Source organism: Protopterus annectens, chromosome 2.part1 (genome assembly GCF_019279795.1).
Source record: "Protopterus annectens isolate FY-2018-M chromosome 2.part1, PAN1.0, whole genome shotgun sequence".
Classification (NCBI taxonomy): domain Eukaryota; kingdom Metazoa; phylum Chordata; order Ceratodontiformes; family Protopteridae; genus Protopterus; species Protopterus annectens.
Window position 1 is genome coordinate 1,336,975,038 of NC_056729.1, and position 18,332 is coordinate 1,336,993,369.

General features: G+C 35.4%; 1 protein-coding gene across 1 annotated transcript in view; it reads right to left on the reverse strand.

Annotated features, from left to right (window-relative positions):
- Positions 1-13,088: 13,088 nt before the first annotated feature.
- Positions 13,089-18,332, reverse strand: part of LOC122794968 (serum amyloid P-component-like) — a 349,508-nt gene continuing 344,264 nt past the window's right edge. The window contains exon 7 of the mRNA XM_044063560.1: positions 13,089-14,044. Within this exon, the coding sequence (XP_043919495.1) occupies positions 13,431-14,044 (614 nt within the window). The 3' untranslated portion in view covers positions 13,089-13,430. The remainder of the gene's footprint in view (positions 14,045-18,332) is intronic.

Below are 18,332 nucleotides of genomic sequence, written 5' to 3' on the forward strand. Positions count from 1 at the left end.
TATACACAGATCAGACCAAAAACATAAGATTTATATATACTGAGGCTCTTAAAAGAAATCTATCTAAATCACAAAGGTCTCCTAAATGTAACCTAAGAAACATGGACCCCAAGCAACCTCAAAAACCCACAACATAGGTAGTATCTTCCTTGAAACATACAGCAAAAAGTCACAGTTTCTCAGTTCAAAAGCCCATAAAGCAAACCTCCATACAATCTGACATCCTAGTCATAAAGGCATACTGATACACCAGTCACCAGGCTATGCGAAGAGAGGGTCACGGTCAGTTACCTTTCAGGTGACAAGATTCACCACATCATGCAGGCGCTCAAGTCCTTGCACTACAAGTACACAGATGACACGGTCATAGTACAAGTGGGTATAAATAACTTGAGATGCACCTTCCTGGACTATATGAACAAAGACATAATGGAGTTCTTGGAATATGTGTCTGAGGCAAATATGAATCTAGCCGTGAGCAACAGTTTTACCATCTCCAAGAATGATGCCGATATACAAACAAAACATTATTGACTTCGTCAAATGGCATAGCTTCTTGTGTTATTCAATGGGGGTCCAATATATATTAGCCTGGGAGGACATAGTAGAGAGTACTAACTGCTTTGCCAAGGATGATATTCACCTAGTCCCTCAAAACTTTTGTATATTGCCTTTTTATAGGTAGCATCAGTCTCCAACATAACAAAACAGAGTCTGAATAATATAAATGTATTGCTGCTTAACTGTATGAGATTTAACAAAATAAACTCCACATCCTACAAGCACTCATTACCCTAGAAAATACTGATACATGCATTGTCACAGAGACTGGTTCAAGATCATTGAATGCACCCCATCAGTTCAGGGTTTCAACTTTCACACTTTCAGGCCCACTGTATTATTCAAGGGCATTAAAGGTAGCAGTGTCTCCATATTTTTTAAAAAATACTTCACATCCACACTAGTTAAACAAGATAATGATTTGGACCTCCTCCAAGTCCAGCTTACCATTAACAAGACCTCTTATTACATTAAAGTTAACTACAGGATCCCTATCTATGTCCCCCTCAGCCCACAACTCTAACCAAACTAGTATGGAATCCATATGCATTAAGCCAAACACTGTTCTCTTAAGGGACTTCAACTACACCTCCATTAAATGGGAGTCATTTACATCCCTACCATGAATACCCAGAGATTTATGGACTTCATTAATACAAACTCTCTGGACCAATTAGTCTGTACACTAACCTGAGGAGATAAAATCCTGGACTTGGTCCTCACCAATATGGAACAGCTCTGTTCCCTACCAATTGTAACTCCCTCCGTCCCTCATCAAATCTCACCACAAATCAGTCATGTTCACCTAAGGAGTGAAGCCAGGGGCATCATCCAATACATCAGTAATAAGAGATTATGTCAAGGCTAATCTACTGAAGCTGAGTGTTGACCTAGCTAAATATAACAACCCCTTCCAATTCAATGGCTCTACTGCTTATATAGAATCCTTTATTACCAAATTCTATGCACATGTGAATAGCAATATATAAATGCATCTGTCTCCCTCAGAATTAATTCAATGCCAAATTTAAAAATAATCACATGTGGTGGAGCCCAAATATAAACAGGCTCTGAAACAAAGGAAAACTACTCATTACACATAAAATACATGTAACTCTCAAGTTGCAAAAAAATAAATAAATAAATAAAAAGCTCTTGCTAAACTTAACAGGGAACTCCAGACCCTGACACAATCAACCAAAGACAAATATGATGTAAAATAGCCACTAAGGCAAAAGACAGCCAGAAAACTTTTCTTAGCTATGTTAGAAACCTTAGAAACAATGTCCAGCACTGTGTAGAGCTAATAGTAAATGATATCACATACTTGGACCCAGAGGACATAACCAATCTGCTGGCGGATACATTTAGCTCTTAGCACATTCCAAGACCTCCTACCTGCAGTTACACCCCTCCCTCAAATCTTCTATGAACAAGTCCTCAAGACACTATCCAAAGCCATGAACACTTTGATGGGGCTGGATAATATGCAAGGTTGTTTACTAGCCTGTCTGAAATAGGACTTGTCAGACCCCATATAGATGCTGTTCAGTGTCAGGCTCCAAACAGGTTTTGTGTCGGACTAATTGAGGACAGCAACTGTCAACCCCTTAAAGGTAGGGCATCAGTGGACCTGGAAAATTATAAACCAATAAGTCTGACCAGCCTCATCTGTAAGGCTATGGAAAGTATCATTATGGAATTAATAAATAAGGACTTGTTAACTTACAAACTCCTGACCCAAGCCAGTTTGGATTTGTCAAGGGCAGATCCTGCCTACCTAACCTGGTTGACTTCTTTATGAAGTTTACTGAAGCAATGGATGAGGGCAAATCAGTAAACACCATATATGAGGACCTTGCAAAAGCATTTGAAACCATCCCACACTCAGGCATCATAAATAAACTATCCCAGCCAAATCCATCCTTCCAAAATGTTAATCTTTTTGTAATTCATTAGAAATCAAACTGGCTCACAAACAGAACCCAGGAAATTTGGATGTGAAGCTCTATCTCCTCAAAAAAAATATGCCACTGGTGGTGTACTCCAGGATTCAGTCCTTGGGCCAAAACTCTTTGGCATTTACTTCTTGGAAGTCTGACCAAGTCTGCAGATAAATATAAACTTGGTGTCAAAATTTAACTCCGCAGAGATCACCAACATCTTCCAAGAGAGCTTTTCCCAAATCAATAACTTATTATAAAACCATGGACTAAAACTAAATGCCAAGACTGTATAATAATTTCCTTCTGCATAGTAAAATGTCTCATAACTATCACATTGACAATACAGTCCTGAAAATTAACCAAGTAGTTAGAGGAAATGGGAACCTATGTAGACAACAAACTGTCCTTTGATTACCACGTGTCTACAATTGTAAGAAAGTCCTTTTTTATTGCACAACTTGTTACTAAGGGTATGGCATCTAGGTCCAGGAATGTGATCATTCCACAGTATTCTGTACTCAACAGGCTAAGTGAGTATAATGCTCACCTCAATATGTACTTGTCCAAACCTGAATTTCCACAACAATTAAGGGCCTGAATCATAAAAACTATAAGAACTGTCTTAAAACCTTTTTTGTCCCTCTTTTTGTTGTCATACAGGCGATTGAGAAGTGATCTGTGTCTCACTTACACAGCCTCAACAGGCCCTATCCTGTCAGACATACTGTACATTTTCAAGTCCAATGCAGGCATAAAAACTCACTCAGTAGATCTAAATTTGTTTTGCAACATAAATAGAACATGTTGTGGGATAGATATGTATCACAGAAAGTACCACTTCTTTGGAATCCCCTTCCTCTCTGCATAAAACAAAGTAATTTCTTACACAATTCAAATGTAAAAAAAAAAGAAGAAATAATCCCTGAGAGAGTGTGCCAGGAGTAAACCAGAAGACAATGTAACAATAATCCAACCTAAGGCACAAAAACACTGCAGGCTATTGTAAAATCTTGAAGATTTAATGGGAAAAATGTACACTTAGCGCTTTCGCACTAAGAGTGCTTCTTCAGACCATAAAACAAGACAAACAACACAACCTTATATAGCACTAGTAATTAAACAATTAAACAAATAAAACAAGCAGTAAGTAATTAATTAATGAATTAATGCTGGAGACCTCTGGATTTCAGAAGAGGTTTTAAACCCGGTAACTAATGCCAATAATAATGCCAGGGCTGCTGATGGGGCATGTAACGCAAACAATAACTTTTATAATTTGATGAAGGGAGAGAATGAGGCACTGAAGCAACTACGTAATGATGGCGATATTGTCAAGGGAGGGGCCATGGTGGTCCTTGATTATGCTCATTATACGTGTGGAATCATGTCCTTACTTGCTGATGAGGCTGTTTATATGCCTATTGATGCTGGACATGTGATGTTGAAAAGAACTATTGAATGCATGCTACGTGATTGTCTAGCTAGCCATCTAAAAACTTCTACTTTGTTTGATTATTTGACGGTAGAACATCCCATTATACCCTCATTTCAAGGACTCCCTAAGATTCGTAAGAACTTTTCTAATCCACCCCTTAGGCCAATAGTATCTGAAAGGGCGTGGATTACAGAACCTTTCTCTATATTTGTGCAGAGATATCTTAGAAAAGTTTTGAATGAGGTTCATTTTGTTTTAAGGGACACCAAACAGTTTTTGAATGATCTATATGATTTTATTGCACGAAATAGACCCATTATTGATTGTTATCTTGTAACTTTGGACATGGAATCGCTCTTTACAGTGATTCTCAATATAATAGCGATTGAGATGACCAAGGATTTTCTACAGCAACATAGTGACTTCTCACCACAATTGATAGATTTGTCGTGTTTGTTTTTAGAGACTGTATTAGAAAACAATGCATTTATGTTTGAGAATTTAATATTTCTTCAGAAAATTGGCATAGTTATGGGCACAGCTTGTGCCAATAGCTATGCCAACATAGTTCTGACTTTCTGGGAAGAAAAGTATGTTTTCCATGGGCATCATATCATGTTTTATAGAAGGTTTGTGGCCGACATATTTTTGTTGTGACAGGGTTCCCCTGAGAGTATACAGGATTTTATTTTTTATTTACATACTACAACTTCCTTTTTGAAATTCACTAGTAAGTAGTGAGCAGGAGACATTGTATAGTCAGTTTCCAGTAGTGGCTGCAGATAAACCTATGGACGCCATAGCAGATAATGTGAGCGCCTATGAGCAGAAGCTAGCACAACAGAAATGTAAAAATCTTGATAGAGACATTACAGACTTTAAAAAAGGCCATGTTTTTTCATGGCCTAAACCTCAGTGACCACTATCTGAACATGGTAATGTGAACAGTTTATCTCTATCTAGTTTGGATAGGAATGCCATCAATCATAACATCAATGTGACACAAAATGTGAGAAATGCAAATAATCATACAAGTGAAATTATATTAGCTAAAGACAAAAGGCAAACGGAGATACACCAAGATATTCCAGCAAGCTCTGCAAGCCAAGGAGCAGGTGTAACATTATATACTGATTTGGAATTAACTAGTGTAGGGAGCCCTTACAACACAGCACACAAGTGATATACCACCAGGACAAGCAGTAGTGAGGAGGAAGGCTACTGCACAAAGTACATCACAGGCCTATCCATTTTTTCCCCTACCTATTCAGCAGGAGAGGGGATGACAACAGTACTGATCCAGAAGTTGAGGACGGATAAAGAGGAAGGAACAGCCAGAAGGTGTGGAATACCCCACACTGAAGAAGATGTGAAATCAGAATTGAATAAGACCATAGTATGGAATATATCACATAGACAATTAACTAAGGCTGGACTATCTGTCCTACAGAAAGGGCTTTTGTTTATTCCAGCACAGATGGCAGATATACCAGACACTGTAATAGACTTAAAATTATTTCTTAGGAATGTAATGCAGAAACTGAATTTCCCTAAAGATACACCTAGAGGTATTGATGATTTTAAGAAATTAAGTACCTTTATACCAGTAAATCATCCCATTTTGAAGCATTTCAGAAAATATGTGAAGATGAACTGCATAGTTCATTAGGTGATCATAAAACTGGTAACAGGTATATAAATTTGACACAACAAGAAAAAGAAGCCTTGACTAATCTAAAGGCAGATACAATGCTTGTTATTAGACCTGCGGACAAAGGAGGCATGACTGCTGTAATGAATAGAAATTTTTGTTTGAATCATTGCGTTTAATGCTCTCCAATGATAAAGTATATAGAATCATTACTATGAATAATATACAGGATATGCAGAAATTGTTAAGAATAATCATAAATGATTTTATGATAAGTCATGGACTTTCAATGAAACTAATTCAATTTCTTATTGTAGGACACCCCTTGATTCCTTCTTTTCAGGGACAACCCAAAATACATAAGGATCCGGTCAAACCACCCTTTAGGTCTATAGTAGCAGACCGAGGGTGGTTGATGGAACCATTTTCTATATTTGTGGAAAGGAAAGTTAGACCTATTCTAGATAGATCAGATATAGTGCTAAAAGATTCTAAGCAGTTCCTGGAAGATCTAGTTGCATTAAATATTGAATTACAACATAGTAATGATTATTACTTAGTGACACAATGTAGTCTCCCTATTTACCTCAATCCCCAATATGGAAGGGGTAAATTATTTGAAACAATATCTCATTAACAATAGTGAATATGGGGGAACTTTGACTGACATCATATGTAGATTTATGGAGATAGTATTAAGACACAATGTTTTTGTTTTTGATGGTACATATTATCTGCAATGCGAAGGCATAGCTATGGGCACATGTGTGCCAATAGCTACACCAATGCAATCATGGCACAATACGAGGCTGAGCAAATGTTCTCCCTGGACCTATATAAGGATAATGTGAAGTTTTATCATCATTTTGTAGATGATATGTTTTTTGTTTAGACAGGAACGCTACCCTTGTTGAATGAATTTGTACAAATAATACAGGTTACTACCATTTTTTTTGAAATTTACAATTCATCATTCATCTGAAGGTTTGGCATTTTTGGACATTTTTGTTTCCAAAACTGAAAATGGTCTTTTTGAAACAAAAGTTTATCATAAAGAATGCCATAGAAACACGCTTTTACATAGATCAAGCATGCATCCTAAGTGCACCTTCAGAAACGTAGCAAAAGGGCAAGGAATGAGAGTTTCACGCTTAAGCAATAAAGAATGTATTTTTATGGAAGAGTTATCTGAACTAGAGAAAAATCTATATAAGCGAGGCTAGAAAGAAAGTGAAGTCATCCCTACATTAGAAGAAGTAAGAATGATGAGGACTGACAGAGCTAAACCTTATTTTTCTTCTAGGATAGCTGATGAGTTGAATCAAAATTTAACTGAGGATATATATAAAGCTGTCAATATATCTATATTGTATACTAGCGATATTAATAAGGTTAGGGATGTGTTTTGTAAACATTGGCCACTACTTATGACTGATAAAAAGATTAAGAAAGTAGTAGGAGAATATCCTAGAATTTGTTTTAAAAATAGAAAAAATCTTAAACGAATGCTACGCTACCCTAAAGATACCCCTATACCTGTAAGGAATACATTTATAGGGACATGGACATGTGCCCATTGTAGTACATGCCAGTTTATTAAACAAACTAATGAATTTATTCATTCTGGTACAGGAGTGGTGTATAAAATAGAAACTGAAGCTAATTGCGACAGTACAAATATAATATATTTAGCGCAATGTGACTGTTGTTTGTATTTTTATGTTGGTAAAACCAACAGAGCATTTACAGAAAGAATTAGAGAGCACATTAACAGTAAAAGAAATAGAGATTCAGTGAGTGTCCTCTCTAAATATATTGAAGTAAGTGGTAGATACCATGATTTTAAGTTTATGGTATTAGAACAATTCATAGTTGGACCACAAATAGGAAATATTAAGAATCTTACAGAAAATAGTGAGTTGGACCACAAATAGGAAATATTAAGAATCTTACAGAAAATAGTGAGTTAAGATGGATACTAAAGTTAAGGGCAGAAAAAGGGTTTGGATTAAATGGTAAGCTTTCCATGAAATGTGCCTCCTAGGAAACAGTTCTATATATGGTTGTAAAACTTAATTGACTTAGTATGAATGTACAAATATGTTATGTATATCTATTGCTGTGTGCTTATTATGGCTTGATTATTTATATCTATTTTCATGTTTAAATTCTAATAATTCCTTTTTATGAAAATTTGATTAATATTAGTCAAAGATGGATTATAGGATTAACATTTGTTACTAAGATTTATTTTGCAGTTATTGCTCCATTCAAAGCATAATTATAGATTATGTAGTTGAAAAAGGACTATAGTATCTGGTTTTAGTAGTTATATTACACTCACTGCATCATTTTAGTATAATCGTTACTGTGCTCTATTCATCTGCACAATATATTACTTGGTTTATAGCCACTAGGCAGAGGTTATTATCTCTGTGAGGGATTCTAGCATTTGTTTTTAGTAGTTATATTGTATTTGCTATCCTACTTTAATAGATAGCTGCATAGTTAACATTATGTTCTATTTATTTATTTGTATAATATATTAGTTTGTTACTAGCAATTATCGATTACAATATTTTTATTTGCACAAGGATTTAAGTATTTGTTTTCAGTAGTTATGCTATATTTATTGTTCTAAATGTTAAATTGATACAGCGTTTTACTTTCTAGCATAATATATAACTTGTCAATATGTACTATGACAAGGTATTTACTTGTATTAGGGACTTTAGCAGTTGTTTATTAGTAGTCATACTGTATTTGCTGTTTTATTTTAGACAACTGTATGGCTGATGTGCTTTATTCTATTACCTTGAAAATATATTAGTGTGCTATTAGGAATTAGGCAGAGGCATTTCTGTTTGTATTAGCTATTAAGATTAATGTTATTTTATTTAAGTCTATATAGTTAGTAAGACTGTGCCTTTAAATTGTAGCAGATAGTACTGTTGACGTCACCTATTTTGCATATGCACGGATGACTAGTGAATGTTTGAATGAATGAAGATTTTGAAAGAATGGAACGTTACTAGTATGTATAAAACTTGAGTGTTTTACAATAATTTATGTTAATGGTCTGAAGAAGCCACAGTTTGTGGTGAAAGCGCTAACCTGCTATTAAACGTTTTAACTGCAGTTTATGTTGTTTGGAGCCGTGCTTTGCTTCACCGTTATTTTTATTTTTAAAAAATAAAAAGTTCATGTGAATGTTTCTAAAGATCCTCGTAGACCAATAACCTGCTAAGTACCTATGAACCTATAAAGTCACTGTTATTGCTATACCATAACTGGATAAACTTATTCTGCAGCATTCTCCTTGGGACTTTTGTAGCTGCAACTTTAGATATTGGGCACCTACAGGTGATAGCTATGGCATTCATGATTATACAGTTTGTTACGATGATAGCGGTTTGCTTGTTCTACCAACATACCATTTGAGATGAAGGATAATTTAAACTGGATGGAGTTTCAGTTTAAATTATGCATGCAATTCCATAGACAATCCTGTGACTGGAGAAGGCACAAAATACGTACCATCTGATACTGACACAGCTTCTTGGCTGATATTTCTGTTCCACATATATACTGAAATACACTTTGCCATCCAGCTCGTGCAAATGATTAGGTTAAGAATGCAAGCATTCTTATGTTAAATTTAATTTGAACTTGGTTTGCAAAAAGTATGTTTACATGTATGACTTGATATGCTCAATATATTTTTTCTGAGATTATGTAAAATTCTTGTTATGTTCATAATAGCTGATAGAGTACTTTTTGTTTTTTTTAAATTGCCTTACTACTCATGGATGGGGAACAGTAAACTGTTAGTACAAAAGATATAGATGTGCTGGATAGAAATGTCATGTTTTTTTATGATGTTTAAGTTTCAATTATTGACATTAATGCTGTCCGGAAAGTGATGAAAACAATGCTTCCAGATGAATCAAAAGCTACAGTGGAAAGGAAATATTATAGGTAACCTCAGATTGCCAATATAAAATGGATTCTTTGCTTAGATTTAGCTGATTCTAAATGCTGCTGTTTGATTATAGGCTTACTACTGTGGTGACAGTCAACCAAGAGGTGGGTAGATTGTTTGAGAGAAGACCTATGCATACCTCTCAACTGCACCAGTTTTCGCAGAATGTCCAGATTTTGCTTCATAATTTTTGTCTGTTCCTCATAAAATTTGTTGTTTTCCAGCAAATCACTGAGGACTGAAATCACTAAATAATGACAGTCGTTTGAGTTTCAGACTTCATACCATTCAGAAAAGGCATGTTAAAGCAAAATCTGTTATTCTAGCAACTTTCTAAGTTTATAAGAACAATATTTAAAAATTGTCCATATTTTTAGGTCTTTATACCAGCATTATTTTTGGCTTTGTCCAGATTTTTCTCCCTAAAAGCTTGAGAGGCATGGACCTGAGGCAGGTGGAAGTGACTACTGAAGAAGGTAGGTGAATGTCTCTGAACTGAGAGGTGGCAACAGCTGATGTAACACCTCAACGACATGCAAAATGGGAAAAAAGTGGACTGATGATTGTGATGAGAAAGTAAATAGACTGCCCTGTATTTAGCTTACAGGTCTTTTTGTATAGTGCTAACAGGAAGCTAATAAGAATCTATGTCAAGTTTTACACAATTTGTAACTAAAGCTCAATGTTTGCACTCATCTGGGCTGACTCCGTTACAGTTAATATAAACTTAACTCTATGGAAACAGTATATTTATAGTTGCAGAAGTCATCTTTCTCAAAGGACAGAGTTTATAAAGTAACAAGAATACTTATTGCTTTGATCCCTTGACCTCAGAGCAGCAGTAATTAGCATTGTCGCCTCACAGTAAGAGGTTCTCTGGTTCAATTCTCAACTGTGGTTTCTTCCGTGTGGAGTCTGCATGTTCTCCCTGTGTTTGCATGGGTTTCCTCCAGGTGTTCTGGTTTCCTCCCACATTCAAAAGACATGCATCTGGAACTTTTCTCCCCGAGCCTCTGCTGAAAATGGGCTCTGCCCCAGTTGGACTTTCCTGGTAAACAAATGATAAATAAATAAATAAATTATATAAGAGTCCATCAAAGTGCAGAAGCATAAAAACATAAGGAATCAATGCTGGCACTTTGAAAATGAACTTATCCTAGGAAACAATTAATTAAAACCCAGAGAATCAAAAATAGTTTCCTTTTCCAATTGCTTATCCAAAAACCTAACAGTACCTTTAGATCAAATTTGTTTCAATAGTGGTACTGGTATTGTTAGGGAAATGGTTTGTTATAAGTTAATATAACAATTAATATAATAGGATTAGACTCAGTGCCAGGGATAGCATGCATGAATAAGGTGGCAGGCGGGCTATGCATTAAATAAATAAAGGACTTAAAATGAAGAACTTCTCATGTACTTCCCCAGCTGTACACACCAATGAACTAACTGCTGTTTGACAATGTGTTTGGCAACCATACATACATATGTACACATATGCATACATGGGCAGTGGCCATAAGGCCATAAGAGCCTACCTGCAAAGTAAATTTCTCATCCCCAAAATACATGTCTATGTAAGATTTAAACAACTTATCATTATGAAATATTTAAGCAATAACCCACGCCTGGGTGTGGGTAATGCTGGATTTACCCACGGTTGGTGTGGTTTGGTCATGAGGACGAAGCCTGAGTGGCCAAACAAAGGCAACCGTCGGTAAATCCAGCATTACCCACACCCGAAGTGGGTTATTGCTATTATACAATGACATTATTTAAGAAAAAAAACCTTACTTTTCTTAAATAATGGCATTGTATAATGCCTCGGTGCTACCCTTCCACAGCTGTCTGGTATTTTGCAGCAGTTCTGATGTACTGCGCATGCATATGCTTACGCAGTACATCAGAGCTGTGGGTGGAAACAACGGAGAAAGCAAGATCTCCGTTGCTTTTTACAAAGTGTCTCACTATGTTAAAGGAGTTTAACATAGCGAGACAGCTTTAAAAAAAGCAACGGAGAAAGGAAGATCTCCGTTACTTTTTTTAAAGCTGTCTCGTTATGTTAAACTCCTTTCATAGCAAGACAGTTTCTAAACAGCAAAGGATATCTTGCATGTTCCGTTGCTGTAAAAAAATAAATAAATAAAAGAAAAAGACCTACACTAATGGAAAAAGTCTGGGCAACTGGACCTTTTTCCATTAGTTTAAGTCTTTGATTTACAATGTGCACGCTGACCAATCAGCATGCATGTTTTGGAATATTAATGGGGGGGGTCGTTGTATAATTTCACATATACTACAGTAACACTCAAAATTCGTGCATCAGTATATCCTTGTTTGCTCTATAGATCAAGATTAAGATATTCCTTTATCTCCTGTATTTTAAGTACCTTAATCTATCAGGGTAAGCTAACAACTGAAGACCATTTATCTTTTCAGTAAATCTCTTTTGTATGTTTTCAATAATTTAATATTTTTTTGCCATGCATCTATCTTTTGGACTTGTACAGCATATTCCATTTTTGATCTAACAAGGGCTCAAAACAGTGGAAGAGACATTAAAACACTTTGATTTGACATCTTTTCATACAAACAAAAAAAATGATACTGTCTCGATAGATTTCTTTCATATGGTATTCAAAGGATAGACTGTCTGTTACCTTCAGTTCCAGATTTTTAAAAAGGAAACTCAATTTATATTAATTAAAATAAAAACAAAAAACCCAAACATGACCAACAATGGTAATAAAACAATAAAACACCAAAAATACCACCAAAGTGAGATATAGAGATGAAAAAACTTGGTTGACAAAAGTGGCTATTGAGTTATTACCCTAATACTGAAGTTTTTAAAGACAGGCTAACTATAAGGTATTATAATTTAATAGTGCAGTTAGCTCATTACAAGAGTCTACAGTGACTGAAACCTTGGTACTAGACTTCATCTGGGTGGTGTCAGCATGAACTGGCTACACAGAAAACAGATGCTAGCACTGCAATGGCATCAGTAGCCCTTCATGTTAATCACTATATGTGTGCATGAAAAATAATTTTGTTAAATCTCAGTTACTGTTGGTAATATTTCATTAAAAGGCATTGTTATTAGACAGGTAGATGAAACACTGGAGTGCCAATATTTATAACTCTTTCCTGCAGTTTTACACTATATAATTTGTCTGGGTGTTTCAGGTGCTGGTCAAACAGAAGGCAGTAGTGTATACTTGTCATACGTATTTAAGGTTTTCAAAAAGGTGGTGGCAGTAGTACAGGATTTAAAACCCATAGATCCTACATTTCACATAACCGGTGCCTGCATTTTTATACTCAAATCTCATAATTCTCATCCCTGACAGTCGTATTATCTATTAAGTTACACTTAGCCTCGAGAAAGTGTATCATACCACAGAACTCCCTGTGTTTACATATTGTGAGTCTCCATCTTAATGTAGTCAATATACGAAGAATCAGTACAAAGAACTATGGGCTGTATAATGAGAGATGCTGAGACTTGGGATTGGTTATTGCACCCTATATTATAACTGAAAGCCACAAGTGGAAAACTACAAAGTATAACATTGTAAAATGATTCATGAAACAAAAGAGAAAGGCATGGATAAAGTACAGTGAGTTACGCAGTGACTATTACAAGTACACATCAGGGTAAAAATCTATTGAATTTAGCAACACATTTCAGAGTGTATATGAATCTTGTTTAACAAATTTGTTATTAAATATACAAAAATGTAACAAGCCTTTTCATTTCAACTACTAAAACTATAGACAATAGCATTTAAAACATCATTCTTTCTTGCGTCATCACTGACCCACAATCAGCAGAACCAGAATAATGGCATTTCAAAGACAAGCACTGTCATTTACAAGCATCACACCTCCATATAATGCCACGGGTGATGCCCCCCAACCTACAACATTGCCTGCCATGCTGTTGTCCCTGCAATGTGCTAGCATTTTGATCTCTGAAAATCTCAGGATACGGTCCCAGATATTAACACTGCTGATGGCACCAATGAAACCCGATGAAAAACTCCCATTCAGAAGATGCTTGGTTTTTCCAAGAATCAGGTTGCCACCTTGTTTAATTGCATAGCCTTTTTTAATAAGTTTCCCCTTTCCTACCACACCATTTATCCATAAATTAGCCATTCCTGAGCTGGATGTCCATGTTACACAGTAATGAACCCATTCTTCAGAGCTGTGACTTAGAGGGAATCTTACAAACTGTTCTCCAATCCATAGTCCCACATCTGAGCCAACATTAATGGCCATCTCATGAGCATTATCCTCAGTAGCATAGGAAAGGACAGTCTTTTTTCCTTGGGTCTGGGTTTGAATCCACATACTTGCAGTAAATGAGTTAAGCTGCATTTTTTGAAGAGGTGTGATTTTGACAAAACTTGATAGATGTTCTTCAGGAAATCGAAATCCAGGAAATGAAGTTAGTTTTGGACCTATAAAAATAAAAGAAACCTGCATAAATATCAGCCCATTTGAGCCTCTAAAAACTGCATTAAAATCACCTATTATTTAATAAATGATAGAAAGCACATATCTAAAACTGGCACAGCAGTAAAAACCATTTCCCTTCAAACATCCAGTGTTATGAATACTAAAAAAAAATATATATATATATATATATATATATATATATATATGTATATATATATATATATATATATATATATTTTTTTTTTTTTTTTACTTAGTTATATTTTGTTAGTTAGGTTTTCCCTGCTGGAAACAATACATTTTCGGAGGGGACCTGGGGAGAAAGTGTTGTAAATGATATTAAAATAGGTAAAACTATTTTCAGTCAATTTCAGTCAAATAGTTAAATGTTTAAACAGGCATGGATTAACACATTCATATCCTTTGGCTTGCAGTGAAACAATTTAGTGTTTACTGCAATCAGGTAGTTAAACATTTACAATATGAGTAAGATAAAAATATTCCTTTCACATCTTGAAATGCTTTTGGATTTCACATAGGATATGGTTACTTGCTCAGCAGCAGTGTTTTTGGACTTGGGCATTACCACTGATGATAGGTTTAAATCTGGAATCAATTTTCTGGCTATTATCTGACAATGGTATTATGAATTGGGCAACATTCTAGAAGATTTTCAATTAGACATGATAAGATGTTGTTGTCAATTTATAAAACTATTGTGCACCCCATTATAGAGTATGGTGCTGTAGTTTATTTTATAACAGTTTACATATGAGAAATTACAGATAATTCAACATTTGTTACAAGACAACAGTCTGAGAGGGCGGGATTATGCTAGACGATTGGAAGCATTGTCTCTTTTTACTTTAAGTTGCAGGTTTATTAGGGTAGATTTGATAATGGTTCAGAAGTATATTTAAAATGGTTTGTTTGCAATAGGAGTTGGTACTAATGAAGGTGGGAATTTAATGAATACCAGAAACAACAATTTGTTGGCCAATATTGTGCCTCATAGAACTAAGATATTAGGAAACTCATTTTAGTGCTGGTAGGTGGTGGAATATGTTACCTATTGCAATAAGGAGGCAAGCGTTATAGTCTGGATAGATAGGGCAAGAAGAAAGCTTTTCTTAAACACTCTTATTAAATTATCACTTAAGATATAGGTAAACATATATTAACAGAAATTAAATCGGATTATATTAACATTTTTCCATTTACATACATCACATCTTTTCTTTCTTTGTAACTGTCGTCAGTCCAATATTACATAAATTGCTTAATTCCTTCCTTCCCTTAAACCTCACTCCTTCTCCTCCTGTAGAATATTATTCTGCATATATTGTTCCCATAATTTTAATTTATTTCTATGTAATTTGCTCCTTCCCTTTCCTAAAGATCCCTCTTCCAGTTATTTTATCGCTTTTATATAATATTCAGTACTTCAAATACAGTTGATTTAGAATTTGATTTCCATTTTCTAGTAATTGCTTTTTTGGCAGCCAACAGAATTAAACTTAATAAGACCTTATTAAGTCTAGGCAATTCAGATCCTGTGTCCTAGCTCGAATGAATCATGTTCTTAGTGACGGACATTTGCTCACCCAATATTGCTGACAGAGTACACTGTAGGGATTTTTAAAGTCTACCAACTAATTTCACTCACAAAGCATATGTTGCCAGTTACCTCTTTCTTCCATACCACACCTTCAATATTTGCTATTGATCTGAGGAAAATGTCTTTGAAGTCTGCTTGGGGTATAAAATACCTGTGCAAATGCACCCAAGCAAAGATCTTAAACCTTTTGGACTTTGTTGCATATTTGGAAGTCATGCGTATGTCCTCTCATTGTTATCTTGCAAATTGGATTTCTAGTCTGTCTTCCCAATATTTTCTCACCTCCTCTGATTGGTTCTTATAGTTATTATGCAACATTGTATATGCCCTACTAATTATCCTTTTTGTAACAGCAGCTTCTGGTCTAGATTCAAACAGAAACTCCACCAGAGCAGGTCTTTCACTTAGGATTCCCCTATCCCTTTCTCTTTGCCTGTGCTCTAATAACAATCCCTGGTAGGGAAAGCAGTCTCTAGCCTGCATTCCAAATTTCTTCTTGGCCCCATCCCCCTCTATTACCTTTCCCTCTCTTGTTATTTGTCCCAGTAACTTAGCTCCTTTGTCAGTTTTCTCTAGTATATTTCAACCCCCTCTTGCATATTTTATGAACCCCTACTTGCATTCAGCCCTAATGGCAAAATCTATTTTCACAATCCTTGTGTTGGCTTAGTTGTTAGAATATTTTCTGCTACTTTACAAACAAAATATTTTGTATGGTTGTTATTCTTCTTCTTAAGGATCTCCATCCAAAATCCCACTCTTTCTTTATTTCTTGAACTTCTACCCTACTTCATCATTTTCCCTTTCTATTTTGAATGATACCCTTCTGCTTGTGTTATGGATATAAGCATTAATTGTGTAGCTCTAAAATATGTCTTCAGATCAGGTAATTATAAACCATCTTGTTCTATTGGAAGCATCATTTTATCACACTTAAGTCTTGCCCTCTTCCCCTCCCAGATAAATTTCAACTCTTTTTTAAATTATTGTCCACAAGTTCTCCTCTGGTTGATAAAAATTTGCCTGACCCTGTTTAGTCTTTCAAATGCTTTCTCTGCACCAAGACTGACCAACAACCATGGTCTTTTCTTACATTCTGCTTTGCTTCAGATCATTGTTGTTCCAGTAATATCAAATGTTTGCCTCCCTGACACAAAACCACATTGATCCATATCTCTAAATTTTGACAACACTTTTGCCATTCTTTTAGCTAATATAGACATAAACAATTTATAATTATGATCTAAAATAGAAACGAGTCTATAACAAGCTCAGGCTAATGGGTCTTGATCGTCTTTTGTTAATACAGCTACTACAGCTTTTTTCCAATATGTCAGTACTTCATCTCTTATTAAAATACCATTAAACAAAATATTCTAGATCTTTAATACTTTATTCCCTTTTAACTTCCAAATTTCCACTGGAATACCATCTGTTCCTGGAGACTTTCCTGAAGATTGATTGTATATCATCGTTGTTATCTCACCTCCTCCTAACTTAGCTGTTAGTTGTTGACCCTCATCTAACTCTCAACTTGGCATAATTAAGTCTTCCATAAATATTTTCATTTGTGCTCTTTCTTGATATCCACACTCCTCTGCTTCATACAAACTTTCATAAAGTTTCTGAAATGTCACTAATACCTCTACAGGATCTCTGGTTATGTTTCTTGTTATAAGCTCCCAAAGTTTGGCAACAACCCTTTATCATTCCTGTTGCCCAAGTCATTGTGGTAAAAGTTTTTGTGCTATGGAGTTATTATCAAAAAATAATTGCTTAACAGCAATTTTTTTTAAACTCGTGTACATTATCCAGATACTCCCTTATTTTCTCTTTAGCATTCTGTGTTTGTGCCTCTTCTTGCTTTGTCAGATTCCCATTATTATAGGTTCATAGGTTCATAGGTATGTACTAGGCTATTGGCCCTAGGACCTATATAAGCCAAGCCAAATGGTACCCTAGCTTTTGCCACCCAAGAAAATTATTTCCTGTGCCTCTGTCAAGCAGAGCCACAGAAGTGATCCCCGGGGTGAATTTCCTATCTCCCATCCAATCATCAAAATTTTTCTTGAAGAGTGCTAATGAGGAGCTTTGTTTGATATAGATAGGTAGTTTGTTCCAGAGTATGGGAAGTCTCTGGGACAGGAATCTATCCCTTCAGCATGTTCTGTTTATTGTGGTGACAAGATTTAGGTCCCTAGAGCATGTAGTTCGGAGGGATTGGGATTTCTTTAAGTGGAGCATGTCCAACAGCTCTGGGTTTGACATAGCTTTGTATGTTAGGCAGGTATGTTTTATTTTCCCTTCTTGGTCCCTCTGATAAATCCTCACTATTGCAAATCAAGTTCTGATCCCCACTTGTAAGTAATACTCCTTGCTAAATCAGTTTGCTGATTATTTCTTCTAAAATTTACTTAAGTTCCATAATAGCAGTTTTTAGTGGAATATACATATATGGCAGCATAATCTTCCTTCCTTACCAATAGCCTGTTACTACTACAAATCTGCCATTATTATCTTTCCCAACATTACTGAAGCCCCTCTGGCAATTAGTATAATTACTCCCCTTTTTCTTTACCCCTGATATTCTACTGAATAGCCATCCTGAAATATTTCATTGGCAAATTCACAGTTTGTATTTCTTAATATAATTCAGTACTCATTCCCTTTTG